Source organism: Chaetomium tenue (genome assembly GCF_020726465.1).
Source record: "Chaetomium tenue strain MPI-SDFR-AT-0079 chromosome Unknown F5144scaffold_3, whole genome shotgun sequence".
Taxonomy (NCBI): Eukaryota; Fungi; Ascomycota; class Sordariomycetes; order Sordariales; family Chaetomiaceae; genus Chaetomium; species Chaetomium tenue.
Window position 1 is genome coordinate 4,612,471 of NW_027117331.1, and position 13,582 is coordinate 4,626,052.

General features: G+C 57.8%; 5 protein-coding genes across 5 annotated transcripts; 2 read left to right on the top strand and 3 right to left on the bottom strand.

Annotated features, from left to right (window-relative positions):
• Nucleotides 1-35: 35 nt before the first annotated feature.
• Nucleotides 36-1,510, top strand: F5144DRAFT_601940 (uncharacterized protein; the record flags this gene model as incomplete). The annotated part of the gene is made up of 3 exons (XM_066791176.1): nt 36-89; nt 246-826; nt 1,420-1,510. 3 exons carry the CDS (start codon nt 36-38, stop codon nt 1,508-1,510), a joined length of 726 nt encoding a protein of 241 aa, XP_066645555.1.
• Nucleotides 1,511-1,940: 430 nt separating this feature from the next.
• F5144DRAFT_601941 (uncharacterized protein) lies at nt 1,941-4,513 on the bottom strand (the record flags this gene model as incomplete). The annotated part of the gene is made up of 2 exons (XM_066791177.1): nt 1,941-4,196; nt 4,253-4,513. The coding sequence occupies 2 exons, from the start codon at nt 4,511-4,513 to the stop codon at nt 1,941-1,943; spliced, it is 2,517 nt and encodes an 838-aa protein (XP_066645556.1).
• A 603-nt stretch (nt 4,514-5,116) lies between these two features.
• On the bottom strand, nt 5,117-8,685 carry F5144DRAFT_629190 (peptidase family M1-domain-containing protein). Its single transcript, XM_066792368.1, has 3 exons — nt 8,000-8,685; nt 6,003-7,943; nt 5,117-5,950 (listed from the first exon to the last, which is right to left on the bottom strand). Exons 1-3 carry the CDS (start codon nt 8,380-8,382, stop codon nt 5,323-5,325), a joined length of 2,952 nt encoding a protein of 983 aa, XP_066645557.1. The 5' UTR covers nt 8,383-8,685; the 3' UTR covers nt 5,117-5,322.
• Nucleotides 8,686-8,841: 156 nt separating this feature from the next.
• On the bottom strand, nt 8,842-12,174 carry F5144DRAFT_570097 (uncharacterized protein). Its single transcript, XM_066788743.1, has one exon. It carries the CDS (start codon nt 11,828-11,830, stop codon nt 9,053-9,055), a length of 2,778 nt encoding a protein of 925 aa, XP_066645558.1. The 5' UTR covers nt 11,831-12,174; the 3' UTR covers nt 8,842-9,052.
• F5144DRAFT_629191 (KR domain-containing protein) lies at nt 12,009-13,290 on the top strand (the record flags this gene model as incomplete). Its single annotated transcript, XM_066792369.1, has 2 exons — nt 12,009-13,092; nt 13,237-13,290. Exons 1-2 carry the CDS (start codon nt 12,241-12,243, stop codon nt 13,288-13,290), a joined length of 906 nt encoding a protein of 301 aa, XP_066645559.1. The 5' UTR covers nt 12,009-12,240.
• Nucleotides 13,291-13,582: the final 292 nt, after the last annotated feature.

The following is a 13,582-nucleotide window of genomic DNA, read 5'->3' on the forward strand; positions in this document are numbered from 1 at the left end:
AAATTTACATGTACTTGCCATCCACCCTCAACGCAATGTCAGCCCTCAGGCTCTTCCGGACGCCTACCAGCGCTCTTGGGCCCAAGCTCGTGCAACGCCACGGCCAGCCCCCCCTCATTCTCGACAAGCTCAGAGGACCGTCCCTCGGAGCGTATCAGCCGTCATCGCTCCCTCGACCGCGTTTCATGTCGCAATATCTTGCCGACATCCACGGGGAACTCCGAGCCGCCAAAGAAGACAAATAGGGCTGGGTCATCTACCGCACTACTTACAAGGACGACGCGGGGTGGGAGTGGTTCAAGAGCTACGTCAAGGCGCATAACCAGGAAATGCTGTCGAATCCCGAAGAAAGCGACGCGCCTCCCGCCGTCCTGAACGCCATGGATTGGACATTTGTCTCGGACCCGGCTACGCTGGATGGCGCATCGCGCCAGCAGCTCCGCCACCGTTTCCGCGACTGGCGCAACGCGGCAGTGCATGCCGAGAATCCACGGAGAGACCCAGTCGAAACTAGATGGACTCAGCGCTATCTCTTTTTTCTGCGGGTGGACGAGGACTCGCTGAATAGCGTGTTGGAGGGCAAAGGTGACTGGTTGGACTCGGACTGGGTTCAGCTCATACGCTGCGATGAGGAGTTAGATTTTGACTGGCCTCTGGACTACAAGGATGAGGAGCTGCATTGGGGTTCCGACCCAGATCCCGGGCGCGAGGACGACGGCTGGATGATGATACAACCCGACTTGATCAACGGAGAGTTCTACGACTGTATCGGGACTGCGATCGAATATTGGGACGCGTACTACGCTCCACCTCCAGACGTGGTGATGTATTGACGAGATTAGCTATCGATGCTCAGGGCTCTTGTCGAAAAATAAAAGTGTGCACGGAATTGGAGATCTTAGCATTGAAAACGCAATCCCTCCCGATACACAAGCCAAGATTTTGCCCAAGCAGGCGCCGCTGGTGGTTATGGTGACTGGTTAGTATACCCCCCAGGGAATCAGTGACGGTAATAAGTGGTAGGTAGGTGGGCACTTACGCGCGGAATTCCAATCCGGGAACTCTGTCAGCTCAATGCATACTCGACTGAAAGATCACACCGTCTATCGCCGGATTCGGCTACATGGTGCGGCGTGCAGCCCAAGATGACTCGTGCCAGCCTACATGAGGGCTGGAGGCGAAGCGACAAACTATTCTCTGATGCCGAAGGCCTTGTAGCCCATTGGGATGAGTCTTATCCCCATTACTTTAGTCAAGTGTCCCAATTTGCACGGGGCTGGTTGTACGAAAGGATCACATTCGTCCGACATCAATACCAGGCCACGAACGCACCTTTCCGAGACTGGTAAGTAACTACCTATGAATAGGATCAATATCTGCTCTTTTCACTATAAAGAAACATGCTAACACTCGGCACAGGGTACTGGCTGAGCTCAACACCATCGAAGGCAGGATTAAGGATTGTTACTATCATTTTGAAAAGCCGCGATCGAAGTATATAGGGAGGTAAGGTCGGGCAGTAGCGGAAGTGGGCGGTGAGGGAGGCGGCGAGGTCGCGAGGATGGCGGCGAGGTTGCGAGGATGGCAGCGAGGTTACGAGGATAGCTTCGAAGGTAACCGAGAAGAGGAGGTCTTGGAGTTCGGCGAGGGGGGGGATCTTGCCGTTCCTAACACTCGGCACAGGGTACTAGCTGAGCTCAACAGCATGGAAGGGAGGATTAAGGATTGTCACTATCATTTTGAAAAGCCGTGATCGAAGTACACAGGGGAGGTAGGTAGGTAGTATCGTTGATGTGATTGCTGATTTGATAACATATCATCGATTGTGTTCCCTCTCCCAGAGATAGCGGCCACAAATCGACCACCCCTAACACAACACCGCCAAACACCCAAACCCGATCCCAGCCTCGTACCCCATCAACCCCTCCCCCCCCTCCTCATCAATCCCACCTCCACACCCCCCCCTCCCTCTCCACCAACCCCCCAATCCCCCCATGCCTCCTATTCAAATGCTCATAACACAACCCCCCCGTCCCAAACGTCTCCATACACACCCAACAAATATGCGTCTTACACCCCCCGCACGTCATATGGTTACACCCATCCACCTTCTCGATCGGCGTCTTGCACTTCGGACAGTCCTTCACCCCCAGCGCCCTCTTCACCCGCTCGAGCGCCGCATACCCGCCCGACACGATATCCCTGTGCTCGGCGCATGTGACGCTGGCGGGGTGCGTGGCGTGGCAGGCGGTGCAGGTGGCGACGAGGCATTTGCTGCAGGTGAAGGTGGCAGGGGGGGTGTTGTTGTTGGAGGAGGAGGTGGTGGTGGAGGATGGGGACGGGGTGGTGATGGTGGTGGCGGCGCGGTAGATCTGGGCGCAGTCGGCGGTCGGGCAGTAGCGGAAGTCGGTGGGGTGGCGGCGGATGTGGGCGGTGAAGGAGGCGGCGAGGATGGCCTCGAAGGTGGCCGAGGAGAGGAGGTCTTGGAGTTCGGGGAGGGGGAGGGTCTTGCCGCAATGGCCGAGGTTGCCGACACAGGTGATGCGGAAGCCGGTGGTGGTGGTACCGGAGGCGGGGGCATGGCAGAAGTTGGTGAAGCAGTCGCTGCAGTAGAGGTGGTTGCAGGAGGTGCGGATGGGCTCTTCGGCATCTGTCCAGCAGACGGAGCAAGTCGTGTCTGTGTCGGAGGGTTTGGTGACGGGGCCGGTTTGTCGAGCCGTGACGATGGCCATGGCGGCGGCGTGGTCTGCCTTGGAGCCTGTGATGAGAATACGTTTCTGTGTGGACACGATGTCGAAGGTCGCTTTGCCGTCTCCCAGCTGTGATACCAGTGTCTTGAACCCGCCTTTGCAGGCCCATTGGAATCCTGCCAAGTCGAGTTCAATGACATGGCTGTGAGAGACGACGTTCTGGAGCAGGAGCTCGAGGGCTTTCGTAGCCCGCCTGTTGGGTGCGTCTGAACCATACAGCCTGAGTTGCGATTTGCGCTTGTCCCGCACAATTACGACGCCATGATCCTCCTCCACTTGCTTGAGCTTCTTGTATTCCTCGCCATTCCTTTCGAGGTTGGCGTGCCACAGATCTTTACCATCCTTCGTTGCCACCTCCCCCTCAACGATGTGGTCCAGGGCCTTTTTCGCTTGTGCTAGCGTCGTACTGTTCTGGCCCTCGAGCTTCAAGACACGGTATCCCCGATAAGGGGGATAGGCAACGAAATGGAGGGACTGACCCTCCCAGGTGGGCTTTTGTGAGCTGATCCGGTCGCTCAACGCATCGTATATCCGAGTCGATATTTTGAACTTGGCAGTTGTCATGAGCTGGACCGTCAGTTTCGTCGTATCGCTGAAATCCAACAGCTTGCCGTCGAGGGTAGCCGCCGCCTCTCTTGCGTGTGATTCCTCGAAGAAGCGTGCTTGAGCTTTGATGCGTTTACCCTTGCCGTTGGTAGATACCTCCCACCACTCCAAGGGACCGAACTGAGTCAGCATTGATTTGACACTAGTGCAAGCGTAGTCGAAGTCGGCATCATAGTTCGGCCTTCCCATCGTGACACAGCTCGGACGGTTGAATCCCGGGATGGCTTGGTAGATGTTCTCCTCCTTGGCTGTGCGGGGCACGCCCGTCAACATGACAGTCCAAGCCAAGGGGTTCCCTCGATCCTGTCTTCCTCTGGGCGCATTTGCCTTCACGTCGCGGTCAAGCACCTTGTACACCCCAGCCTTGAACTTCTCGTAAACCTTTTGTGCTTTGCTTTCAGACCCAAAGTTAAGCCACACAATACGGGTGGGCCGGTGCCAAGAGCAGTGAAGCCTCCTACGGTCGACTCTGTGCAGGCTCGACCCTTGTGGCGTGGGAACGGGGATGGGGACAACTTCGATCTGTGAACCAGTGGCAGGTAAAGCCCCCAGCTTGGTGCATGCTGTCTTCGCAAACGCCGGGTCCTCGACAGTGACATCGGCACTGCAGGTGCCCGACTCCGGGTGCGAAATAACCCGCACATTCTCTGTCTCAACCACCACTGCCACGCCCAGCAGCACAGCTGCCACAGACTCTTGAGAGCTGGCCGCCGGGAGATTGCTGAGGCGGATAGCGGAAAAGTCGGACGGGCAAGACACCTTGGACACAGCCGCGCCGTCCTCGAAGCGGGCCAACGTCCCCGCGAGCTCACGAGTCCAGTCGTCGTGGGAAGCCTCCTCCTGTACAAAATGGTCAGCGTCAGGGATTTGAACGTTTGAACAGGGGGGTGGCACACCTTGAACTCGCTTTCTTCCGCTGTCAGGGGGGTCTGGGGTTCAATTCTCAAACCCGCAAAATTTGTTTGCAGGGCCTGTCCTTTATTTTCGTCCTTATGTCTCCAGCTGGAACCCGCCGCGGGGGCCGCCGCGGGGTGCGCAAACGGACAGGCGGCGCCGTTTCTGCACGCACCTATAGCAAAGAACTTGCAAGTGGCTAGAGCCCGTGAATCGATAGGGGGTTGGGGCGGAGGCTGAACCACAGGCAAAGGCTGAGCCATAGGCAGAGGCTGGACCATGGGCAGAGGCGGAGGCAGAGGATTACGCCACGTCGTTGGCGTTGGCGGCGCCTCGTGTGCGTAGAAGCAGGAGTCCCCTCTGGCGCAATAGCCAGCGGCAAAGTACTGGCAGCGTACCTTTCCATTCGAACTTGGCTGGGCCGGTGATGGCGCATCCTGGCCCTCGTGTGCGAATTGACAACTACTGCCCTTCATGCACAATCCACGGGCATAGAAATGACATGGGACTCGGGGCATCGTTTGGCCCGGTCTATTGATATCTCGACCAGTCATGGCTGGTGAGATGTAGTCAGGCGTGGGATGTTTTTTCTGAGGGGACATGAATGAATTGTGCGGAACAATTGTGGGAAAAGCTCTGTCGGTCCCATGAGCTGTGCAGGATGTTAGGTATAATCAGGCAGACGAGGTCAACGTCGAGTGATTGGATCGAGGCTCCATTGTCCGTTGGTGCAGTGGTCACACAAGCTTCTGCAGCCACGCGCTTTGGCTGCGCGTCAGAGCAGCCGTGGCCCAATGCGCGTCTGCCTCTTGTTTCTTCGGCTTCTCCAGACTCTGCCATTGTTGCACGTCCCAGGTCGACCAATATTGAAGTCTACTTTAGTGTATTGAGGAAACGTGGAGACCCACGCCGTGAAGATCTATGGCCAGGTCGATATGCCAGGATGTATGTACTCCTTTAGTCATCTCAATACACAAGCCATCCCACTCGAGAACCGTGTCTTCCGTACTCTATCCTAATCCCAAACATGCACCTTCGTTTTGCCCCTTGAGCTTTTCCGAACCCCATCTCCTTACGCGTACCCATTCTCCACAAGCCAGGCCCTCACACCCTCAGTATCCCTCGACTTGTAGGCGGCCCGGCCACGAATCTTGTCCTTGACCTGCTCCAGCGTGCGGTCGAAGCCCTTGGTGCTGACCCCGCCAGGGCCAAAGAAGCGCTCAATATCGGCCAGGCTCTCAGTATCCGTAAACCTCGGCAGGCTGACATTCACCATGCGGTCGACCAGAATTGGGTTTCCGCCCAGCTTGGTGTTGAATTGGTCCCAGTTGTCCCGCAGGAACGCCCACAGCAACGGCCGGCCGGTGCGGTTGGCGGACAGCACGCCTGCGAAAATGTGCATGTCGCCGGGCGGAATAACGTCGGTGGCAGCGGCGGGCGGGGAGGTGTTGAAGAGGAAAGGGAGGAGGGTCGTCTTGATGATGGACTCGTCGTCCGTGTGTCCGAGGGCCTGAAGGCAGATCTCTTTGCCGTCGATGGCGGGCGTCGTGAACCACTCATGCTTGAGAGCCTTGACCGTGGCAGAAGGGTCCTTAAGGATGGCAGCGCGGTAAATGGGGGCACGCAAGTCAGCAGGGATGGGGGAGGCGGAGGGGTTGGATTGGTAGGCGGACCAGCGCTCGAACGCGGCGGCGGTGACCCTGTGAGGGGTTAGCATGAGCAGCAACGGTGGGGCGTAGGTGAGGGACGTACTCTTCGTGTGAGTTGACAACCGCGGTGAGGAGCAGCCGCTTACGCAGCAAGCTGGTGTTGAAGTCCTCATTCTTTGCGCTCTCCCAACCGACTTGCTTAAGCGCTTTGTCGATTAACTCAAGGGTAAGCTTCGCCAAGCCATTCTTGATCTGTTCATCATCACCAAAGATGGACTTGAGCGTGCCAATAGAGTCCAAAGCTTGGCTGAGGACACGGTAGTGAGTCTCGCCCTTGAGGCCTTGGATGAAGGAGAGAAGGGCACCGGTTGTGGCGTAACCAGAGAATGCAAGGTCGGCGGCGGAGCCTGTGATGAAGATCTTGTCCTCGGTTGTGAGGTAATCCAGTTGGGTGCCAAGGAGCTTGAGACGGGACTCGGGGTAGTTGACTCGGTAAAAGCCGGTGGCATTAGAGTTTAACTGGTAGAACTCCTCGCTGATGCCGTCGAAAGTCGCCTCCTTCGTCGTGAGCGTGAGGGGCTCGATGCCCTCGGAGCCAACCTTGCCTTTGACGGCTAGCGGTACCCACCAGGTGGTTTGGTCGTCCTCAGGCTTGACGTCGCCAGTGGAGAGGAAGCGAGACTGCTTGACGGAAATCTGCTGCTTGCCCTCGGTGATGTTGAGAACGGGAAAGCCAATCTTCTCGATCCAGGGCTTCATCATGCTGTTGACGTCAACACCAGACGCCTCGCTGAGCGAGTCCCACAAGACCTCCGTCTTGGCATTGCCATAGGCATTCTTTTTCAGGTAAATGGCGATGCCTTTCAGGAACGTCTTGTTGCCGAGGTTGGAGGCCAACATGCGGATCATGGAGCAGCCCTTTAGGTAGCTAATCTTGTCAAAGATCTGGTTGACGTCGAGCGCATCGCGAACCTCGACTTGGATGGGGTGAGACGACCGAACGCTGTCTAGCGAGAAGGCCTGGTCCATGCCCTCGTTGATGAACTGCGGCCAGACCTCCCAGTCAGGGTGCAGGTGATCGGTCGCCAGCCAACCGGCCCAGGTGGCGAAACCTTCGTTGAGCCAGAGCTCGTCCCACCAGTCCATGGTGACGAGGTTACCAAACCACTGGTGGGCAAGTTCGTGGGCAACGACGTAAGCAATCCTGTTGCGGAACCTGGCTTCCGAAAGCTTCTCATCAAACAGAATAGCCGTCATCCGGTATGTGACCAGACCCCAGTTCTCCATGGCACCGTGGGTGAACTCGTGGACGGCGAGGATGTCGCTCTTGGGGAGAGGGTAGTCAATCTCAAACTGCTCCGAGAAGTAGTCGATGATCTTGGGGGCATGTTCCAGCGCCCACCGGCCCTGCTCCTTCAGCCCGCGCGTGGTGTAGACACGAACGGGCAACTTCTTGCCGTTGTACTCGCGGTCCGTGAAGGCCTCAACATACTCAAAGTCTCCAACGGCCCACGCAAGGAGGTAAGTGCTCATGACCGGACTGCGCTCGAAAGAGACGACCTTCTTGCCTCCGTCCACCGGCTTCGTTTCCATCAAGGGCATGTTGGACAGGGCCACCTGGTCCTCCGGGATCTCGAGGGCCAAGTCAAAGGTTGCCTTGAGGTTCGGTTCGTCGAAGCAGGGGAACGCACGGCGTGCATCGCATGCCTCGAACTGGGTGCTTAGCATGTAGTGGAACTCGTCATCACGGGGCACGCTCGGGGCGGCCGGGGCAGCAGGCTTGTACTGGCTGCGGTAGAAGCCAGCCATGTCATGGTTGAGCTCGCCGGTGAAGTCGATGGTCAACGAGACATTGGCGGACACGGGAATCTCCTCGGGGAAGGTGATGGTGGACCGCTGCGTCTTGGTATCCTCGGCAAAAATGGTCGACTCCCATGACTGTTCACTCTTGCCCTGGGTAACGACAATCTTGGAGTTGAGCAGCTTGAGCTCCAGAGTGTTTAGCACGATATCCTTTGCCGGCTTGACCAGCTCGCCATCGATCCTGAAATGGTTAGAACAACAGATATCCAACCGGGAACAGCCGTTGTGATGACCTACCTGACGCTGCCCTTGTAGGACCAGTTCTTGAAGTCGAGATCCTTAATCACGAGGTCATAGTGAGCCGGCTTAAATGTATCCGGGAGGATATCTCGGTCCGTCATGTTTGCGAGTCTGTGTCTGAACGATGCGTGGGAGCAGTACCGTCGGGAGCAGATGATGAGTGGTGCGGGGGCAGAGGCGAACGCGGGGCGGAGGGGTAGTTTGCGACTTCTTGGTGGGGGCTTCGAAGATAGCGAGAGCGAGGACAAGGGTCTCAGACGAGGAATATGCGAGTGAGCAACTGTAGCAAGCACTGAGAGGCGGCTTGACCGAGGTACGTAGTTGAGAGACGGCGACGGAACTAAAAACCTTGCTCTGGCAAGAAGACGCAGGGAACTCATGGGAAGCTCTTGGTTTGGGGTCGGGCTCTGTCCGAACCCGGCTCCACTTCAACCTGCACCTCAACCCCCAATGACGGCAGCGGCGGGACAGGGAAGGACTCTGTGAGAAGCCGTCCGAACAATCGCGGGTTTGGGGGGGGCAAGGGGGGTGAACCCGCCAGAAGTGGGATGGGGAAAGCAGCGTAACGAAAAAAAACTTCAACGCTCAAACAGGCATCTGCAATCCAAAACCATAAGACCCAGCTTCCATTTCGGGATAGGAAATTTCGTAAGGACAACGAAAAGATGGGGAAGGAGGTCCCGGCATGTTGTGGAAGTCGAGTTTGGGACCCACTGCCCTCGTGCTTTGGGTGGATCTGGGCTGAAGAATAGTGGGGCAACCAAATTGCATCGCCTGTGTGGACGCAACGAGGCCCGGCGTTATCCGCTGAAAATGCAAAATCTCCCAAAGGCACGACAGGTTAAACAACAGAGGACCCCGCCACCCCGCCCTCCGTGAACGACACGGGAGCGCAGGGCTTTCCGGGTCCAACCGGGCCGAACCCTTCAAGACCGGACCCGGGGGGATTCGTCACACAGTCCCCATGAGATCTATACATCTTTTCATCCATCGAATCCCCTATCATAAGGATCATAAAGTACATGAGGTACACATGATACCCTACACGCCTCATGCTTTTACGTCCCCGTACTTTTTGTCCTCTCCTTCCGTTGTAACAACGATAGTAAACACCCGATCACCGCCCGCCTTGTTTTCACTCTCCCGAACCTTCGTTTCAACAACAATAGTCCCTCCATCCTTTTTATCCACCTTTCCCGCCCTATCCGCCCCGGCATCCATCTCCAACGGCTCTCCCCAACCCCCCCTTTCATGCTCAACATTCACCCATCCCAGCTTGAACCTTAGCCCCCGCAACGCCTCAACTATGTCTCCTCCTCCTTGACCTCCCCGCCCCGACGCATCCGGCAAGACATCAAAGACCTCACTCCCCACCAACAACGCCATGACATCCGCAATGCACGTCAAGCTCAGCCCCCACACGACACGCTCCCCAGCCGCCGCCGCCGCGTGCCCGTCGCCTACAGGGGCCACAGAACCACAACCAAAACCAAAACCAGAAGCAAGCCGTCCAATTCGTCTGCTCCAAGTCCCGGCCCCCGTCCCGCCCACCCAACCGGCAGCAGAGAGCAGCAAGATGGCGGCCAGTAGCGCCTGCAAGACGCGCGTCGACGTCGGGTCCTGCATCAGGCGCGTGCGGCCCAGCGGGTCGGTAACAGTGGCGAGGACGAAGTCATAGTTGGGGTCGTTGACGTTGTTGGTCAAGTTGCCGCCGAGCTTGATGGTCCCTGGTATGTTGCGCGGGCGCCGATAGTCTGCGTTGAGGGACTGCGCGCGGATGATGCCGTGCTGGCGGTGGATGGCCTCGGCTACGCGGTGTTTCTGGGTGAGGTTGGTTAGGGAGGAGAGGGGGAGGGAGGCGGGCGAGCCGGGGGTGGTCAGGAGGCGGAAGAATTCGTCTACCTTGACGAGGTCGGACGCCAACATGGTTTGAGAACCGAGAATGTGAAGGTAGGTGTCTTCTGACGACTCGCGCCAATTCAATCCTGCGAGGCTGAAGGTTTTGTTTGGCCGCAGCGCGGTGATTGCTGCCTGGGTGCCGTCGACGATCCGCGGCCGGTTGGACGGGTCGATTCGTAAGTCTGGCCCGAGCAGGTTCACGGCTACCTCGACTGCCTCGATGGTCTCGTTGCAGCCGTACACGGCAAGGGATGAGCCATTAGCCGTGGGCGAAGCCGTGCCCCAGACATAAAGATAGTCGGTCGCACAATTATCCATCCAGGGTCTCCCGTCCCCGCGCGGATCCCCGTCTTGGGACTCTTCTATGCTGACCCCGCTGACCCCAAGCGCGAAGTCAGAATTGTTCGAAGAGAAGACTGAAATGGTACAGGTCTGGCCCTTGTTGAACTCATAATCGTGGATGACCGTTGCTCCCGGGATTTCCACCATCCAACGGGGGCTTTCGGGTCTCAGGCCGGATATCATCTCTGACGAGTCGTAAAATCTGCAGTTTAGTCGGGATTGCACGCCAGGTATCTGAGCTGCGACATTGAACGGAGCATCGAGTGCATGTGGCAGCCCTGCATCCCCGGTTTGGTTTCCAGCAAATGGATGTTCGAGTCCGAGAGTGGGAAAAACCAAATTCTCGTATGTAAAGGCCGGATATGACATGTTCTTTGTCAGAATCAGCGGCGCAGCTACCAGGCCCCATTCACTGACCTCGTACTCTCGGCCGAGATAAGGCGCGAAGGAGTCGAGTAGCTGGACCCGGTTGGGTAACGACAACTCAATCGTCTTGATGCTATATAGCGACGCCGAGAATACCGCGAGGAAGGACGCCAGTATGCTAGCCGCCGTCGCGCTCAGAGCAACCACACTTCCCGTCCTTATCTCGGTAATGAGCGTAGCCGGAGGCAACCTGTCGATCATATTTAAACAGACACTGGACGAATGCGATGCTCCTCGCTGTCCGCACATAGACTTGAGGGGCTGCCGGGACCGCATGGTGAAGTCGAGAGATGTCTGATAGCTGCTAAGCAGTAGCACTGCAATGGCAGGGCCGTACGACCACAGGTAGTTGAAAAAGGTGTCGCCAGCAGTGATCTCGGCGATTCCTTCCACACCGTCACGCGCCCGAGCCCTCTGTTGTACGGCCTCGAGCACAATTATGAGTGTAACGACCGCGATAGTGACCGCGTACCGTGTAAAGGGATGGATTATGATGGGTATTTTGGACGATGGGTTACGAGCATGGCTGCTAACAGGTAGGGCCGGCCCTGCGTGACGGGTCCGTAACGGGTGCGGCCGCCACAACCATGGCACTATCAAGCGGCTCTCCTGATCAAGGGCGCCCTCGATTCCGATTCTGGTTTCACGTTCCATTCTTGATTTTATTGCTGCCGCAGAAGTCCAGCGTTCCCAGTCGTGCCGGGTTGTTGCTAAATCCGTGGCCATGCCAGCGATCGTATTTGGCGCTCGCGGGAGGATTCCCCCTCGTGGTGTGATGGCGGCCAGGACGGCAGCCAGGACCATCGACAAGGCAAAAGCAGCCGCCATGCAATGTGCCGCCAAGGGACGGACCGTTAGTTGATCCTCGGTCCCGGTGAGTGTGCCGCTGATGGTCTCGGAGGTGGGTACCGTCAAACCGCCGTTGATCAGTTGGATGACATACTTTCGAAAAAATGCGGCCGTGAGCTTCTGGAGCAGGTCTTCATCGGCCAGGTAAGACGGGCTCGGCGTCGGGGTCGGGCCGTAGAGAAGGAGCGCCAGCAGCATGCGTTGATCAAGATCGAGCGTAGACTCTGTGCCACAGTACTCTGGGAGATGGGTGATTCCGCTGCACAAATTTATGAACGAGGTCCCAGTGTAATCGTAGTCCATGGCCGCCATCAGATCCGCAATGCTGACGACGACGTTGCGCAACTTTCCCGGCTGTGCATCACCCAACAATGTAACGCTTTCGACTGACCCGGCTGTAACGGGCTGTGCCCGAGGTGGGCCTCGGTAACCCTCGGCCAGCTCACGTACAAGCACGGTCCACCGAACCCCTGGATGAAGCTATTCCCAGTTGCCCCACAGCGCACCGAACATTCTAGCAATGCGCTCGGGCCATCGCGCTCGCGATCATAAAGCAGCCCCACGAGCTGCCAGACTCTCTCATCTTTCCTTTTCTTCTTCAAGCTTAGTGTACTCGTAGAGTCGTCACCAGTTAGTTGCAATATACTCCTGGGACCACCCACAACTGCGACGCGAGCGACCTGGCCGCGCTGCGCAACACCCTCGCCGAGTGCGCAACCACCATGCCCCCCGTGCGCGGGGTGATTCATGGGGGCATGGTGCTGGATGATTCGATCCTGGAGCGCATGACGGGGGCGCAGTGGCGGGCGGCGCTGGGGCCGAAGGTGCAGGCGACGAGGAATGTGTTGGAGTTGTTCCCCGGAGAGGATGCGCTCGACTTTTTGGTGCTGCTGTCGTCGGCGGTGGGGGTGTTGGGGTCGGCGTCGCAGGCGAATTATGCGGCGGGGGGGTCGTTCCAGGATGCGGTTGCGCGGAGGAGGGCGGCGGCTGGGTTGCCGGGCGTGGCGATTGATTTGGGCATGGTGGATGGCGTTGGGTATGTGGCGGATTCGGATAAGTCCGTGGCCGAGAGGTTGGTGAATGCCGGGCATAAGCCGTTGTCGGAGGTGGATATGCTGCGGCTGATTGACTATGCTGTGCGTCGGCCGGTGCGCGGTGGTGGTGAGGGTGGTGGCGTCAAGACTGCGCAGGTCGTGGTCGGGCTGGCGGGGAGTGTGCTGAAGACGGGCAACAAGAGTGGTGGGCCTGGGTGGGCGCGCGAGAGGAGGTTCGCTGCGCTGAGGGATGAGGATGGCGATGATGCGCGGGACTCCGCCGCGGGGAGGAAAGGGGGGTCTGGCTTGGGCGGGTTGAGAGAGCGTCTGGCTGCTGCGCGTGGTCTCGACGAGGCTGCTGGGTTGGTGGAAGGGGCTATTATCGGCAAGCTGGCTGATATGTTTGTCATTCCGGAGCAGGACATCGATGCCACGCGGCCGCTGGTAAAGCATGGGGTGGACTCACCGGCCCGAGAGTGGGCGATTAGGTCGGCCGTGCCATATGTCGGGGAACACATGATTTGCACCGAGCGCTTCATGGTCTGGTCAATTTTGGGATGGTCAAGACCGAAGATGCGTGTGGTATTCGACGGATAGTAATCCTCCTCCATCTCGACGACAGCAACTCCGATGCGGAGGTTCTCTGGGCGGCTGCGGTCTTCGTTGCAATAACTAGCCCAGTAGCGGCCGACCGTGCGCGTTATAGTACTCGACGAGTTCATCCCGTATTGGGTATAGCTGAGCTTGCACTCTGGCGTCCGAATGGCCATGTCTATCTTACGGCTATCCACGTTACTGACGAAGTACCACGAGTCAAGCTCCGCACTCTGGCACCGAATGCCGACAGAAATGCCGCCCACGAGAGCAGATATTTCGGCCTGTGTGTCGATGGTATTGTCATAGCTGAATCTCTGGTATGCGAACTGAGCCGAGGTACCAGGGGGCTTTGGCATTGTGTTGTTGACAAAAGCCGTCATGGTCATCAAGGTATCCGCGGCACTTTCCGGGAGCAAAGGGGTGTTGGTTCCAA